The following is a 16989-nucleotide window of genomic DNA, read 5'->3' as shown; positions in this document are numbered from 1 at the left end:
TCGTATCTGGAGAGCCCCAGAAGCCTGAACACAAGCCTGAACTTTTGCAGCTGTCTTGAAGAGCCGTACATAACAAGCACACGATCATAACAATCCTAACCACAAACTGGATTGAAGCCTTTCCACACATTTACAAATATCCAGCTAATGAGAAGATGTTAAAACATGCACAGTTTTTCTCATTTATTGTATGAAATTATCAAGATCATTGTTTTGGTTTTTTTAAAACCACCCAAATGTTGTATCTGCCACATTGCTGAGTGATGCATTTGTTAGTTTGTTCACATTCTTTATAACATGAGCTGTGCCTTCAATTTATTTTTATTTTTTTTTTCAGTTTACTGTGTGAATGTCATCGCTTTTGAAAAATAAAGTATGATGCCACAGGTCAAGAAACTGCGTGGAGTATTTTATATGCAGTACAAAAACATTTTGTCTGGTGTGTGTTAGTGTGTGTGAGATGGGTTTGAGTGGCTGTGGTCTTGAAGTCGTGTGTATTACAAAAACATGGTCTCATTCATACAGCACCTCTTTGTGTTTTGTGGTCTAACCTCTTATCCTGACCACTTTTTTTTTTTTTTTTTAATTTATGTTATGCAGCATGTTGCTGGATGCTTTATCAAACCAGGTCCACTACATGTAGGCACACAATGTTCTTCAGTCTTCATATCTGTTTCTCTGGTTCTTTAGAGCCAGTCAAACCCAGGTCAAGCCTGAGAGACCAGCTCAGGTCAATCCTGGCTGGATTTGGTAAGTTCCAAAGTTTTAAACATAAAATCGTAGCAAAAATGTTTGAGGCCGCTTTGACGTGACTGCTTTATTGCTGCTTCATCCAGGTATGCTTTTGTTTGCATTCAGGTTGTAAAGAACCAAAATAATGCCACCAGAATAGTTTCCCTTTTCATGAAGGTGGAGCGTGTGGTGCACATCACCTCTATTAATTTTCTGGGCACAGGCTTGACAGTGGAATTTATGACAGGACTGTTTGTAATCAGTCTTGGTTCCTCCCATCAGATTATGTCATTGTTTTGATAGACCACCTTCTAAATGCTGCTGTAAGTTATTTGAATGTCATGTATGACATCCTCTGTTGCCCAGAGCAGTGTTATTACCTGTTATGAGTCATGACTGTTGTGTTATCCAGACAGCAACATCTGTTACTTTTTTTTTTTTTTTTTTCAATACTTTTGCATTGCTTGACTGGCATGCTACATTCGTGCTCGCACTTCGCTGAGGATTCTGTCATTTCATTGCAGAATGTGCTGCTACAGCTGGCAGAACTGCACCCTGTTGTGTATACATGTGTAAGCGTGTGCTGTGCGTGCGTGCGTGTGCATGCAAGCAATGTGGCTGTTATCATGCATACCCTGCTACGTGGTGCTCAGAAGTGTCACTTTCATGCAATATGAAGCTGCAGTGTAATCATATGTCATCCATCATTGTTTAAGTGCCTTGCCTCCCGTGTGTCTGAACCAGGAGCAAATCTCTCAGTGACATCCCCATGGTGTACCCTGTGCGAAAGGCTCCTGATGCAAACACTAGTCATGATGAAAGTCAGGACACCGGATTGACAAGACTGTGGAATCAAGACAACAGAAGGAAGTGTAGCGTTGCTGCCAAGGATGCCGAAGCTCAGTGGCAGGATGTAAGTTGATGCATAAATGCTGACACAGCAATATTTTTCACGGTCCGTTTGGTGTTTTGAAGCTTTTGAGCATTTTTGTCATCAGATGGTAATTGTAGATCTTCACATTTTGCTTTTTCTGCACATTTAAATGACTCCTCTTTCGTATTCTTATAAGTTGAAATTTAAAGCTTATTTTTGACACTTCATATTACAAATTCAAGATTCGCTAAATTAGACACTTGTTGTAAGAGAATGGCAAATGGAGTAAGAATATTGACAGCAGCTCCTGAGTTGGGAAGGTCCTCGGGTACTAAGGAGAAACCTGAGAGGTAAGAAGGTGGGGCATGACATTAATAGAATAAATAAATAAAAAAACAGCCTGTAGAGCAGTAATAGAATAAAAATCAACTTTATTTTCATTGGACACGTTACAAGTGCAAGGCAACGAAATGCAGTTTGCATCCATCTAGAAAGTGGTTTTAGCAATAATATGGTCGTCTTGCTCCTGAAATTTGGATAAATCATCTCTTAAAAAGTGGAAAATAGTTGAATGTTTAGAGATCAAAAAACTCCGTGTGTTAAGAGCATATCTGAATATACTCATGCTGGTTAATAGTTACTGTATTTGTAAACCAAGAATGCAGATGTGGTCTAAATTGAAGTGGCTTTTTGGGGGGGTACTTTTTGATAAGTACACAGGCAGTGGTGTAGTTGGTTGATGTTGTGCATTTCTTTCAGGACTTGAAAAAGTGGAAAACCCGTCGTAGGAGCACAAAGTCTGAACTTCGAACTAAATCACAAGACAGAGAGCATGTAATGGATAAGATGATCAACGGGTCTGTGACAACTATTGAGAAGAATGAAGCAAAACTAAAGTATGTTTGTGCTACAATTGGTTTTTAAAAAGAATAAATTCTTAAATATTTTTAAACAATGCCTAATGTACAGCTATTTGCAGTGGCATGAAAGAATTTTTTTACTCTTTATTCATTTATCTTTGGCTTATTTGTTTCAGATCATCGATCAGATAATAATAATATTAGACAAAGATGACCTGAATAAACACAAAAGGTTTTTTTTTAATAATTTAATTTATTAAGGGCAGAAAGCTATCATAGCAAAGCTGGCCCTGTGTGGAAAAAGTAAATCATGAATTGTGATTAATCGCATTTATTTCAGAAAGCAGATTTCAGTTTCACTGAACTGGGCTGTTGCTGCTTCAGGACATGGATGACTTGCTGTAATTGATAGAACCATGAATTCTGCTCTCTACCAGAAGATCCTGAAGCAGGATGTCCGACCATCAGAACTCAAAACCACTTGGGTTATGCAGCAGGACAGTGATCCAGACATACCAGCAAGTCCACCTCTGAATGGCTCAAAAAACCAAAACAAACCATGAAGCTTTAGGAGTGGCCTAGTCAAAGTTCATTCTTAAATAATATTAAACAGGACAAAAATCCTCCAGTGTGACTGAATGAAACTTATTTTGCAAAGATGAGTGGGCAGCAATGTGAAGGACCCTTTGCCAGTTATCACAAATACTTTATTGCAGCTCTTGCTGTCAAGGGCGGAACAACCAGTTAATAGATTTAGGGGGCAACTATTTTTTCCACACAGAGCCAAGTAGGCTTGGATAACTTTTCATTTAACCTTAATTCATTTTATTCATACTCTGCTTATATTTGTCTTATATTAATATTTGTTTGATATGAAACATTTCACATATGCAAGAAATCAAGAGGTCAAATACAGTTTCACAGCACTGTACCTTTTTATAACTGTATATATACTCGTGAGTTGTGATGCCTGTCCTTCCTTCATGTTTTCTGCTACCTGTAATCCTTCGGTTACTCTTCCCCTGCATATTAATACCCCAGATACCAGCAGTCACCTTGGACCAGGAACACAGCGCCTCGTCCTTACTCAACAACTTCTCCATCAAAATCAAGCTCTGATCTCCGGCCACATACTCGAGCTCTGCTGGCTCGCAGCTATGCCACCGAGGCACCTTTCAGCCCCACGGTTCCTCTTAGCTCCCAGAGCTCAACCCATGCTCAAGTAGGTTTACACTATTGAGTTTTACCTCCCTGATGTTAATGAGCACCACACACTGTTTTAATAATGGGATTAAAAATGCTTATGATTTTAAAAAATTTCTTGAGTACAGCTGAGTTGTGAAAAGTGTTATAACCTATTAGGTGTTTTTATTATATTGCCAGATGGCATAACTGTTCTCATTGTTGGCCCTTTCCTCTCAGGGTGGAGCAGTGGTTGTCCCTGATGGAAAAGTCTTGGGAGAGGAGATCCACTTTGCCTCCACGGCTTTAGATGAAGCAAGAGTTGGCATGCCTTCTCTAGGCTTTCCTGTGATCTCTCAAACCCAAGTGAAATCCCAGAGCAGCACAGCTCCTTTCCAGTCCACCTGTGAACTTTCCCAGCCACAAAATGGCCTTACAAACCAAATCTCCACTCATTTTACAGCTTTACAGCTGAACGAGACCACAAATTCTAAAAGCAACAAAAGTCCCACTTTATCCATGTCTAGTGAACGAAAAGCATTTTTTTATGTTCATCCGGAGCTTAAAACTGCTGGTGAGGATTTATCGCATCAGAACGACAACTCTCAGGAAGACGGACAGAAGTCCTCTTGGCAAGCAGCAGCAGAGCAAAGCACAGCCCCGCAGACTCCAGGCGTCTACAAGTTCTTGCCCAGAACTGTTTCCTGGTCTGGCTCAGCCAGCCTTCCCCGTGGTTACCGTCGGTCTGAGGGCTCATCCCGTCTCTCTTCTGCTATCACAGCCAGACCCTTTGGGACCAAGCAGTCCAGAGTGTCATCACTGCCCAGGATGTACAATGTGAGTTCACTGGTTGCTGCGTCTGTGGCCCTGTTGCTCTTTAAAAAGATTGGTTTTATCACACCGTATCCATTTAACTGCATTAATCCAGCCTAACACCCATCTTCCTCCTCAGCTGACTCAGTTTAAATATTAACAATGTCACTGTCAAACCTGCAATTCATTCAGGTTTTTGATCAAGCTTAAAAACCATGTTTGGGCAATTATAAGAGCTGAAAATGCTTATGGTGATGAACATGGATGCCAGGAAACCTTGGGTCTAAATCCAAACTTTAAAAAAAAAAAGTGTTATTTAATTTTTTGCTTAACAGAAAAACATGTCGTTCTGACATTATTTTACAGTCAGCCTGTTATTTTTCTGGCTAAATTGCATTTTAGTGTCTGACGTGGTGTACAGGGATTTGTTAAGACAGCCTAATAAGCTTAAGTAAGTTGGTGTAATGAGAGCATTGTGTATGTATGTGTCTGTCTGTGCACACTGTTTGAGCTAACTTGTTACCTTTTGTTTTGATTGCCTTCCTCATTAATAAAAGAAGTGCTGCTGCACTGCGGAGTTCATTCCCAGATTACACATTTCTCACGAATCTGCTGGTTTTACACATTTTTAAGGCCCTACTTTAACATTCCAGCGCTGCAGATTCTGAGCACATCTTGTTTTTCTTCATCTCCAGGTAGATGACAATCAGGGTGTGCTGCTGAACAGTGAGAGAGAGGATTCTCCATCTTCACCATCTCTGAAAAGACAGACTGCGACCGCCCAGCTGAGCGGTCCGTATCAGACCAACCAGGGGAAGCAGACTGGTGCAGGACAGGAAGAGCAAGTGACTAGCTCCAATCTTTCCAGCCAGACCTCCTTTCAGAGCAGTGGCTATTACTATCGACCCTCCATTCAAAGCCAGATACTGCCTCAACCTTATTCAAATCTGCAGTCTCGTCAAAATAGAGGCTTGACCTTCTCAGCTGATGGAAGCACAGATCTTCCAAAGGTATGCTGGAGTATTTTTGAACTTGTAAGATCATATCAAATCAATGGCATTTATGTGATTACCCACTGCTCTGTAGAAAAAATGAATGAAACAAACTCCTATAAAAGTTTGCTGCCCTATGGCCAAGTCTCACTTGGAAATGAGATTTAAATCTCAATTAAACTTTTCACCTGGATAAATAAAGGATGAGGAGGATGATAATATAAAATCAGATTTAAACTGGCTGGCTCTGGACCAGTTCTAGAGCTGCTGCCATTTTCAAATCACTCCCTCAACGTCACTTTCTGACCCCCTGCAGTTATTGTGTAGTTACACTATGGACCCCAGACTTGTGCAGAGAGCAAACATCAGCTTCTGTATCGAATGTACTTGACTTTCATGAACCTGGGCTACAGTGAAAGCTAACAGCAGTTTTCAGTGGAAAAATCCAGTTTCCACTCTCAAAGTGCATTAGTTCAGGGGCCTGACCAGCTGCATGTGTGCGGCTCTTTTGTTTCTTTGGTTTTCTTTTTGTTGTTGTTTTTGTTTTGTTTTTTCACTGTCCCAGAGCTAGAGCATTGACAGTCTGCTCCTGGGGGTTTCCTCAATCTTTGTCCAAGTTGGAAGGTCACAATTTTACACTAGACAATGAAGCCAATGCAGAAACATCTTAAACCTGCATTACATGTGAAAGCCACCAGGTGGCAAAAGCTGTGGTTGCAGAAAGACTTTTGGTCCTATAGATGTCTGGGAAAGCAGCTTTCTGTCTTTACCTCTGTAAACAGTTTCCTGCGGAGTTTTTGACCCAAAATTAGTTTGACTTATTTTGGGTCGTCTTGGGAGGAAAAAAATGTTTAAAAAATTGAGAATTATCTGTGGTATGATTATTGGCTAATGACTTGTTTGACAGGTTGCACACTTGTGCACTTTCCTCTTTGCATCTATCCAAAAAACAACGGTGAGACTGCTCATCCCAAGGCTTTAAAATGGGGCTTGATGGGATGTAGAGAACAGCCATGATGGCTACATCCGTCTTTTATATCATGAAATTAGACACTTGGAGAGGGATCGTAAGGTGTAATGAATGATTGTTCTCATTAAATAAGCTCAGTGACGACCAGAAAATTAACATTTTGGAATATTGGGAAATGTTTATGTTCAGACATTTTGACTTGTAGACTGGTGTCATTTATATCATTAGATAAGGTTAAATGGTGTTGTCATGACAACTTCTAAGGTCACCCCCCTTACTTTTTATTTTTTTTATTTTTATTTTTTTTTTAAATTACCATTCACTACAGTGTTTCAAACTTAAAGCAGCATTAATATGGCATTTCTGACCGTAACTGGTCATTCAGTTTATCCCTTCCTTACTATATTTGTGTAGCGGGCCACTCAAGTCTCTAATTTCCACTAGGAAGCATTCGACATTAGATCACACGGTGTCACCTTTACACGTGTGTGTGTGTGTGTGTGTGTGTGTGTGTGTGTGTGTGTGTGTTTTTTTTCCGTTTCCAGGTGGATCACAGTGACATGAGAGTGAGCCTTACTCTTAAACCCAACAGTCTAGCTGACTTTGGTTTCCATACTCACTGGGACTCGACGGGGGTGAGAGTTAAGCTCATTCAGCCCGGTAAGACTCTTGTTAAATGTAACTCTGGAGTGCTGAAGTTTTGTCACAAGAACAGAACGTTACATTTAGCATCTTTGTGTGAGACAGGAACAAGTCAGTGACAGATGTTTTCTTTTTTGCTTTTTATAGAGGAAATTTGCTCTCACAGGTTAGCGCTTAGAGAATAAAACGGTAACAGATGACACTGACAGTTCAGGTCACAGACTAAAAAGGCATCAAATTTGTTAGTGGGTCGATTTTTGTTATGAGGGAAATTGTATGCAGCAGAAGGGGAAGAGTGCAGAATTTCAAAGCTATTTTTTTTATTCTGGTGGAGGGGGAGAGATGTCAAAACGGCTACATTTTGATTATGTTTTCTGAACATGGTAATTATGTATACGGTTACTTGTAGGGAAGAGAAAATTTAACCTAGGAGTTTTACAGTATTTGAGGGCTTCTGAGCATCAAACTACCAAAGTGATTTAAAACGCAACCATGAATAATGAATTGGACATGAGAGAGGTGTCACTTACTCGCTGCTTAGTGGCCCACTTTCAGATAGGAACAGTTCCTACTGCGTTTCTCACTTCATGCTAAGCAAATAATTTCTGAATTGGCACTTTCGTTTTTTCATGTTATGCCATACTCGTTTTCATCTTTCTTCATTTCTTCCCTCAGGCAGTCCAGCCGAGCTCTGCCAGCTGCGTGTCGACGACGAGATCGTGGCCGTCGATGGAGCTGCGGTGGCACACATGAACTCAGACCAGTGGAGGGATAAAATGTCATCTGCCCTGCAAACCGGCAGTTTGACCATGGACATTCGGCGCTATGGCAACAAGGGTAGGATATTGAGTAAAAGCGGCTCTGTTTTACCACTTCCTGAAATTATTAGCGTGGTCTTAGAGTTGATAGCTAGTTGTTTTTAATTAGATTGGAGCACCGGCGAGGGGACTCATCACAGCCAGCCAGGCCAGAGCAGGGTGACCCTCAATCTGACTGCTGCTTCTTCGCCTGTCCTGATAGGGTGCCCTGATCACCATGCCAACAGTGCTGCCTTTCCAGACACACAAGTCACACAAGGGTTCAAAAGCAATGGGCACACAGACAACGTGAGCACTATTTTAGCAGCTATCACAGCAATTTAAAAAAAAAAAAAAAGATCAAAGCTCTTCTTATAGTTTGTGGTGTCTTTTTTTTTTTTTTTTTTTTTTCACCTGCATAGGTGATGCAGGGTAAAGTCATGGGTGGAGAACTTTGTGAGACACATGGGACAACCAGAAATAAAGGTAACACCAAGCATAAAGTGTGTAATCGCAGTGATATTTTAAAAAAACACTTCCTCTAAAAATAACTCGGGTGTAATATGTGTAATTTCTCACTTTGTCCACCCTTCCTCTTCATGTAGATTGTAGTACTATTATTAGAAAAAATCAGAAAAGGAGGGCAGAATTTTTCAGGCAGCAAGGTAAAATGGCAGTTTGAACTTCATGTGAAGCGGCTTCGGTGGCTGGTGCTTGGCTTGGTTTGAATTGTCATTAGAATTAAATACGCATTTTTAGTATGCTTGTTTTTTTTTTGTTTTTTTTTAAAGAATATTTAGGAGACGCTAATTATAAGGAATCAAAAGATGCATGGTGATTAGCTGATTGCCTTTTACTAGATAACCACTGTGATAACATCAGTCTATTATACTTTATAGCAGTGCTTTAATCAGAGCAGCGTAACCACAAATTACACCAAAGTAAATCAGCTATTAAAGGATTTCTATAAATTGCTGTTCGTTGTACAGTTTGTTCATGAAAAATCGCAGAAGAACTGAGGGCAGGGGCGCAGACTGTACTGCTTTTCACAGTGATTGGCCAATTTTAACCAAACAGCCACAGAGATACGGCACTGATCATGTCCAAAATATAGAGACCACAATAAATATAAGCCTATATTAAGATGATCTCCTCTCATTTCTCAGTTTTTGCATTGATTTCCTCTTAGTTCCTATCAGGTGCAGGAAGGGGTCAGGAATTTGAGGCATTTAACAAAATGACAATGATGCAGCTTTGCAGCCATCATCTTGAAGTCATTGCAGATGAATAGTTATGTAACAGGTTTTCCAGGACCGCATAAAGTCCTGTGGAAAGCCCCATGATTCAGTAGCTTAGAATCATCTTAAGCAGCAAAAACTTGAATTCATCGTTTTGGGGATGATATTGGTCTCTCAAATCATTGTGGATGAACATTGGTTCAGTTCACTTAAGTATGAAGGCGTTTGTTTATGCAGAGGTCCCTCAAGGTCTGACCACAGCCTCTCAATCAAGTTAAGATCTGGACTTTGACCAGGCCTTTGCAACACTTCTTTGGCCGTGGTCTCATATTTGACTCTAGAAGAGTTGAGTGAACTCGTTGACTGCGAGGTGCTCAGCTCCCGTGGTTGAAAAACAAGACCAGCACGCCATCCTTCTGTGCTGATGTGCTTGTGTGTTTTCATGCGTTTAGTTTTCACCAAATGTTACACTGTGCATTGTTGCCAGACATCTCCACTTTGGTCTTGTCTGTCCAAAAGACATTGTTCCACAAATCGTGCGCTTTGTTCAGATGCAGCTTTGCAAACCTTTGGAAGCTTTGCTCTTAGAGAGGAGAGCATTTCTCCTGGCAGCTCCTGTAGAGTCTGAAGATGCATCTCTTGGGCTTTTTGCATTTTCTCGGAGCATTGCACGGTCTGACCTTGGGGTGAATTCACTGGGATGTTCACTTCTGGGGAAATGATGGCATTGTGTTAGCACACTTCAGTGCTCCAGACCTGCAAACTGCCAAAACTTCTGCTTCTGTAAAGGTGCTCACACGTGCTGGTTATCCGTCAAACAAGTGCAGTTGATCACCAACATCTGCTGCTGCTGACCTTTTCCTAGTTTTTTATAGGTCTGTATGTAGTCCTATGAAAGTTTTTAAACTTTTTTTTTTAACCCCCCCCCCCCTTCATATAACTATGTGATGTCTGTTTTGTTTAAGCTTACCATTATATTTTATGGCAGCTTCTATACTTTAATCATATACCAAAGGTAAATGGTAAATGGCCTGCATTTGTATAGCGCTTTACTCAGTCCTTAAGGACCCCAAAGCGCTTTGACCTACATTCAGTCATTCACCCATTCACACACACATTCACACACTGGTGACGGCAAGCTACATTGTAGCCACAGCTGCCCTGGGGTGCACTGACAGAGGCGAGGCTGCCGGACACTGGCGCCACCAGGCCCTCTTACCACGACCAGTAGGCAAACACGGGGTTAGTATCTTGCCCAAAGATATTTGTCATGCAGCCAGGAGGCAGCCTGGGATCAAACCACCGACCTTCTGGTCAGTGGCTGACCTGCTCTGCCACCTGAGCTACAGCCACCCATGGTACATCATGATGGTTCTTTTAAATATATCGAGAGTACTTCCTCACTCATATGTCCCTTCAGCAACCTGCAACCTCTCTCCTGGCTCCTCTCTCCTTGAGATGCATTTTGGAAATTAAGGCATCCCTAAATAATGACACACTGGAATTGATTTCAGACAGGAGGCGGAGGAGATGAGGAGGCACAAAACAGAGAAATGAGAAGAGCCCACTGTGTGCAACGGTTCTTTATGTTGTTTTCATTGTTTGATCAGTAACTTTCTGGCACGAAGACTGATATCCTCTGCTGTCCTTTGTGGTTGTTGATGATTCTGTGTGTCCTACGATGGCTTTTCTCTTCAGGCTGTGCAGGATTCAGCTCGTGGGTGTACTTATGTGGTAAATATTTGCACTGTGTGTAGCTGCTGTTGCGATGCTAAAGACCCACTGTGTGTCATGCTGCATCATCAAGCAAACGCATCAAATTTGTACTTGCTTTACCGCACACTGTGATACCTTTCTTGCATTTACAAGTTCTTGAGGCTTTGTTCTGCAGCAGCTTTTTCAGAATTTGCAGTGCGGCATCTTTAGCTGGGGATACATTAGCAGAATAGTGTGCTGAATTTTGATAAACTGTCGGCATGTTGGCCCTGATCATTGGAGAGTGATGATCCTGAATGAGTGGTGAGAAGTGTTTAATTCAGTCCTACTGGTAAGTCTTCAGTGACCGGTTTGGGTCTTTTTTTTTTCTTCTTTTTTTTATTTCTTTTTTTTTTTATATAGCTTGTCTGGGATTGGCCAGATGAAGGCCTCTAGCAGAGCTTTCCTGACTGAAGCAGGAACAAAATCAAATATCCACTACATTTTTCTCCAGTCTTCCTTAATCTTCTAATGTGTCCCCAGTAATTGCGTCTGTTTAGACCTGCATGATGCTACTCTACTCTAGGAAAAAACAAAACACTAAACAGGTCCTAAACTATTATTCTCTCTCACAGGAGGGTCAGAATCTGCGATATCTGATGTAAGTTTCTGTACTATTTGATTAAAGGATGTGCACAGTCAGAAATATGTCACCTGCGTGTGTTTAAAGAGTTGATGTACTGCAGTGTGATCACGTTTGAACTTACAGTCTGTCTGTGCATCACCAGCTCCAGGTGCCATCGCTCAGCCCCCCCTCATCCAGCTGGTCTTGGGACCTTGAGGAGGATCGCAGGAGACAGGAGAAGTGGCAGGAAGAACAGGAGCGCCTCCTACAGGTGAAGCCTCTTTCAAACAGAACTAAGGAGCATATGCTTGAAGTTCAGTTCAATTTTATTAAAGTGCTCTGGTGTTTTTGGATTTTGTTTTTAGGAGAAATATCAGCGGGACCAGGAGAGGCTGGAGGCAGAGTGGCGAAGAGACCAACGAGATGTAATAGACCCCAAGAATTCAGGGGTAATGTCGCTTTCATTTTACAGCAGTTTTTATAATAGTTTTTTCCTTAATAAGGCACCAAAGAAGGGAAGTTTTTTTTTTTGTGTTTTTTTTTTTTTTTTAAAGATCCTAATGTATGACATTTTACTACATTTTGAGATTACACTGGTTACACTATAATGTTGCATTTTCAGTCAGCAGCTCTGACACTGACACCGCACTGAATTATTTTGCTCACTTTTATCAGTGTTATATTGTTTTTCTTTCTCTAAATACTCTACACGTACAATATTCATGTTTCAGAGCCAGAAAACCTTTGAGGTGACCTCTGGTGATGTGGGCCTCGCCAGGACCCAGCAGCAAGAGAATGCAATGCCGAAGAAAACCAGAGAAGAAGAGCAGAGCACTGATGGAGAAAAGCTGAAAGAGTTGTTGGGGCCAAAACGGCAAAGTAATGCACACGAAGTGCAGAATGAGATGGTTGCCCAACAAGACTGGTAAATAAAGCTTTGCTTCTTTCTTAATGCTGCTCTTATCCATGTGGTACAAAGAGCATGTTTATTACAAAGAGTCTCATCTGCAAAACATTCTAAAGCATTTTTTAATCATCATCACTGCTGTTTCTGCTGTGCCTCCTGTTGCTTTTGCTGGGCCTTATTTCTGCTAATGCTGTACCTAAGGGCTGATGGCTCATGTGGCTTTGCTCAGCTGTCCCCTGCACACAGGTCAGATCAAGCCTGGTCCAATTTCCACTGTATTTGTAGTTTTAGTCACGCAGGTCCAGGTTTTGCACACCACTTCAGTGATTTTTGTAAATTAAGCTATTATAAAGGTAGATAATTGTTTTTTTTTTCTTTTAGAGAAAAACACTTTTAACAAATGCTTGATTTGACTCAAAGCACAATTTCTTAAAAGAAATAAAAGAAAATCACATCAAAATATTGTGGACTTGAATTAAAAATTGCTCTCAGGGTTGAATAATGCAGACTTTCTTGTTCCCATAGGACAAAGTCCTTGTCTTCCCCAGTATTAGCTGGGCCTCACAAGTATTCTAGAGGTGAGTTTAGCTCTTCCTCTTATATTATCCATTTCTGTGTTGGAGATGTACTTCTCTAACCCGTTCAACGTGCTTTTGTTCAGGGGATCAGAGTAAAAGAAAAGGACTGTCTGTGGCCAAGGCTGAGAAAGAAAGGCAGCAGATTTTAGAGGAGATGAAGAAAAGGACTCAGCTTCTGACTGACAACAGCTGGATACGTCAGCGCAGCAGCAGCTTTTACAAGGATCCCATGATTGTTGGGCTTCCTCTGAAAAGGTGAGACCTCAGCCAAGCTGCATTTAAGATTGGACTCATTGCCCAATGGCCTGTTTTTCAGTCCGTGTGTTTCCAATTGTTCTTCTACTACTGTGATTTCTTACCTGCAGATATGACTCTCTGGATAATCTTGATAATTTGCGTCAGCCCCAATCCTCAATCTATAGTTACCCTCGACCACACTCGGCTGCTGCAGGTTACGTTACACCGAGTAGGAATGCCTCTTCGCGATACAGCACTGGATCAGTATTATCCCTGAGAAATCCTTACATACAGTCCTGTCATCAGGCCAGGTACACATCTATGTAAACTACAAGCTTTCATCTCTTGTACATGTACTTAAAAAAAAAAAAAAAAAAAAGGTCTTTACAGACATTTTTGGCCTTACTTGGTTACCATTTGCCTGCCCCAGGATGGTCAATGGCAGGAGGAATTGCTCTGTCTGTGGGCGTATCCTTGGTAGTAGACCAGCTATGGTCATAGAGGCCCTTAGTCTCTACTTCCACCTTGGCTGTTTTCAGGTGAGAGGGTTTACCTGGGTTAAGGTGCAGTCACAATAGCTCCAATACCTGCAAATAGCTGCAACTGCTCCTCATCTCTAAGGAAACTATTCCATTTTTGACATGAGGTCCTTCAGTTTTTTATAGTTAAAATGTGATCAGAGTTCATGGTTGGCCAATAGAAACACGGAACTTATTTTCTTATAGTTCAGTCACTTAAACTCTGAACGCAACAACAATGGAACAACAACAAATGGAAACGGCAAATGATGCACAAAACACATGATGACTTATTAGCAATAATTTCTGTGAATCTGCATACAATGCTGCAGAATCTGTAGGCAAGAGACAAGAAAGCTGCCCCTGCAAGACAAGAGACTTGGTCCTGATTTCTTATGTGTTGACCAAAGTTCTCATAATTTTGGAACTTTAAAGTTCAATACTGCCGGAGTGTAGGATTTCCACCACAGTAGTGGATCTATTTTAATTTTTTTCTTATTTTCTGCCCTATGGTAGATGCACATATTTTATTTTATATTTTTCTAAAGAGGTAAAGTTTCGGACTTAGATATGCATACATGTGCAAGTTATCCCTGTGAGCTAAATGCTCAGACTCCTCTAAACTTTAGATTTATGACCCCTTTTTTTCTAATCTATGATCTCATCTGGGTATCTATCATCTATATGATAGATATATGATAGATTTATGATAGATATTATGATATGATAAAAGGTATATCTTAATATGGTGATATCAAGCACACAGCTCTGGCTTAACAGAAGCCATACCCATCTGCTGTTTGAATCTGTTTGCGAGGGACAGCCTATCAGAAGAAAGTTGATTTAAAGGGAGAGGCGCTAAAATGACGTGTTTTATGCAGAGGCCTAATATGTACATGACTTATACAAATTTTCAGTTCTACTCAAATTTTCAGTTTTTATTCTTGCGCCCTACTTAACATAACAGGTCCCAGTTAAAATGAACATTTAAGAGAAGAAAAACATACACCCAGTATAACTGAACCCTGTATGTGTTTTGGGGGTTAATTCTGAACAAAATTTTAGGGTTGAGACTAATGTGACTGCAACTTGCTTTGTGAGGTTGGCAGGAGTCTCATGTCTGTGGTCTGTTTTCCAATCATAGTTATCAGTTTGCATCTGCTAGGAGGAGTGTTTCTATCACTTTCATGAATCTATTTTCATTAGCCAGTCTGTCTCTTTGTCTGTGAAGCTTCTGGGGGTGGTGGTCAAGCCCACTGTTATGTTTGTCATTATTTTCTCAGTTACTTATTATGCGCATAGTGGAAGAAGCCAACCTGCTGTCCTGCTTTGCTTTTAGATCCTTGCTGTGAAAGTCTCACTGGCAGGGGACCCCTAGATTTAGCTGGCCTTGGTTCATTAGCATGTAGATGTAAAAGCAATTTCACTTCTACCTCCCTGTAAGTCACAGATGCACATCACACTTGTTGTGATATTTATATGCTGTGGGGTTTTTACGCAAAACAAAGCTTGGTTATCCTGTGCTCGGGTGGCGGACCGTCTGGTGAAATAATTTAGACGCTAAAGACCCACGTCACAGCTCGGCTGGATTTGTCTTAGATGGTCCCTGAATCCTTTCTCACTTCCCCGTCCTCCCCTCAGTGCGTGGGCTGCCATCAACATCTCGGAGGAAGAGAGAATGGAGCCCAGGTTCAAATCCGAAACAGGAAGCCCTTCTGTGAACGCTGCTATTTCCAACTCAGGTGTAAGTATTGGTCATTGTGAGACATGAACATCACACTTTAGTTTCTGTCCCTCTATTAACCTTCCAGATTGCTTTTTCATTTTTTTTAACATTGCATTATGTATGACTTAGTCTATAAAATCATTTTTTGTTTGATTATTGTTCTGTAGAAAAACTGGAATTATTACCCATCACTCACTGAAAGCTAACTTTTCTTATAATACTTTAAAATGTGTTTAAGATGTCACATATTTACACCTTTAAAAACTTGTTTTTCAAGGTACCATGTTTACTTGCATTTTAGTCACCCCCATGTGAGCAGCTTGCTGTACTCCAGATTGAAGAGTAAATACAGTGGCATGGGGGTCTCTGAGCAAAGCTATGCTGTACAGAGGAAATCGCAGCCAATTCACAGCTTCTACTTCCTGAGCATCGGTAAAACTTTATATAGAGTTTTGGCAAAGTAGAACCTATACTTCTGTTTTTTTTTTTTTTTGTAAATGACATAAGTGGTGCCTCGTTTGACCACCTTTCTCCTGCTAATTTATTTCCAAGTTAGATTTAATATATGAAATAAAGATATGATGGGAACTGTTTGATTTACGCCTTCATCTTAATGCTAGTGTCTTCAGATCCGTGTGCCGTGTTAAAATTATCAGCTATTTCTTGAGGCTATTCGTGTAACTCTGGTATGGAAATGAATTTTAACGTGTACTGAAGCACTTTCTGTTCTGTTGTAATGTCACTGAATACACACTGGGGTAAATCTCGTGTGTGTGTGTGTGTGTGTGTGTGTGTGTGTGTGTGTGTGTGTGTGTGTGTGATGTATGACTGTCTCACATACAAATCAGCCTCTTAATTGAAATGTCTTTGTAAATAAAGTGGACTGAACATATACAAGTGTTGTTGTTCATTTGTATACCACATGGTGGCAGCATTGATCTCACTTTGATCTAATTGTCACTGTAGAAGAAATGACTTCACAGTTGACTGTCTTTACTTGTTGGTGAACATACTGACTGTTCACGTAATGCAATGACCAGTGCACCTTTATTACTGGACGTACTAATGTCCTAACTGGAGTAAAGTGTCATCAATAAACGAAAGAAGCAGAACATTTACACAACGTGTTTCACATTGGTAAAAGAAATTTGGAAGAAGGAACAAATTGAAAGCCTTCGCCCAGCCGGATACTGGATGGTGTTGCACCTTTAGTCGATGATGAGGTAATAGAAAGCAGTCCAGTCATTTCTGTTTTTAAAAACAACAAAAAACCCCAAAACATCAAAAAAGCCAAGTACATCGTCACTGCTTTCTTAGTAATTCAGAGGGTAAGTAGCAGCCAGGTGCTGCTAATAAAAAAACCAAAAAAAACCCCACTTGATTTAATTGATCATTGGGAAGTGTGAGTGCTTCTGTAAAAGCATAAGCTTTGCTGGTTTGGACTATTTAGATTTGTTAACACAATGCAGCAAAATTCCCAGGAGTGAGCACCCTGCAAACCAAACCAAAGGAAAAACAAAGCTACATCTCAGACTACACGCGCAGTCAGCACACTGATTATTGAACTTCCTGACAATACAATTAGAAAAAGACTAAAATATGG

The 16989-nt window shown here is 40.7% G+C and overlaps 1 protein-coding gene across 3 annotated transcripts in view; it reads left to right on the top strand.

Annotated features, from left to right (window-relative positions):
* LOC146678791 (LIM domain only protein 7-like) overlaps positions 1 to 16267 on the top strand; it is a 31438-nt gene extending 15171 nt beyond the window's left edge. The window contains exons 10-29 of one of the 3 annotated variants that reach the window (XM_085403089.1): positions 691 to 750; positions 1477 to 1645; positions 2366 to 2502; positions 3508 to 3688; positions 3889 to 4485; positions 5157 to 5471; positions 6969 to 7083; positions 7741 to 7902; positions 7993 to 8171; positions 8285 to 8348; positions 11431 to 11456; positions 11584 to 11691; positions 11786 to 11869; positions 12152 to 12345; positions 12529 to 12573; positions 12853 to 12905; positions 12989 to 13160; positions 13271 to 13453; positions 15302 to 15404; positions 15688 to 16267. In XM_085403089.1, coding sequence (XP_085259215.1) covers positions 691 to 750; positions 1477 to 1645; positions 2366 to 2502; positions 3508 to 3688; positions 3889 to 4485; positions 5157 to 5471; positions 6969 to 7083; positions 7741 to 7902; positions 7993 to 8171; positions 8285 to 8348; positions 11431 to 11456; positions 11584 to 11691; positions 11786 to 11869; positions 12152 to 12345; positions 12529 to 12573; positions 12853 to 12905; positions 12989 to 13160; positions 13271 to 13453; positions 15302 to 15404; positions 15688 to 15732 — 2992 coding nt within the window. In that variant the 3' untranslated portion in view covers positions 15733 to 16267. The remainder of the gene's footprint in view (positions 1 to 690; positions 751 to 1476; positions 1646 to 2365; positions 2503 to 3507; positions 3689 to 3888; positions 4486 to 5156; positions 5472 to 6968; positions 7084 to 7740; positions 7903 to 7992; positions 8172 to 8284; positions 8349 to 11430; positions 11457 to 11583; positions 11692 to 11785; positions 11870 to 12151; positions 12346 to 12528; positions 12574 to 12852; positions 12906 to 12988; positions 13161 to 13270; positions 13454 to 15301; positions 15405 to 15687) is intronic. The other 2 variants (XM_085403104.1, XM_085403097.1) reach the window with 2 other exon arrangements.
* Positions 16268 to 16989: the final 722 nt, after the last annotated feature.

Source organism: Rhamphochromis longiceps, linkage group LG1 (assembly GCF_057381845.1).
Source record: "Rhamphochromis longiceps isolate RC_006_pf linkage group LG1, R_longiceps_female_GT1.1, whole genome shotgun sequence".
Taxonomy (NCBI): domain Eukaryota; kingdom Metazoa; phylum Chordata; class Actinopteri; order Cichliformes; family Cichlidae; genus Rhamphochromis; species Rhamphochromis longiceps.
This window is presented reverse-complemented; position numbering and strand designations above follow the sequence as displayed.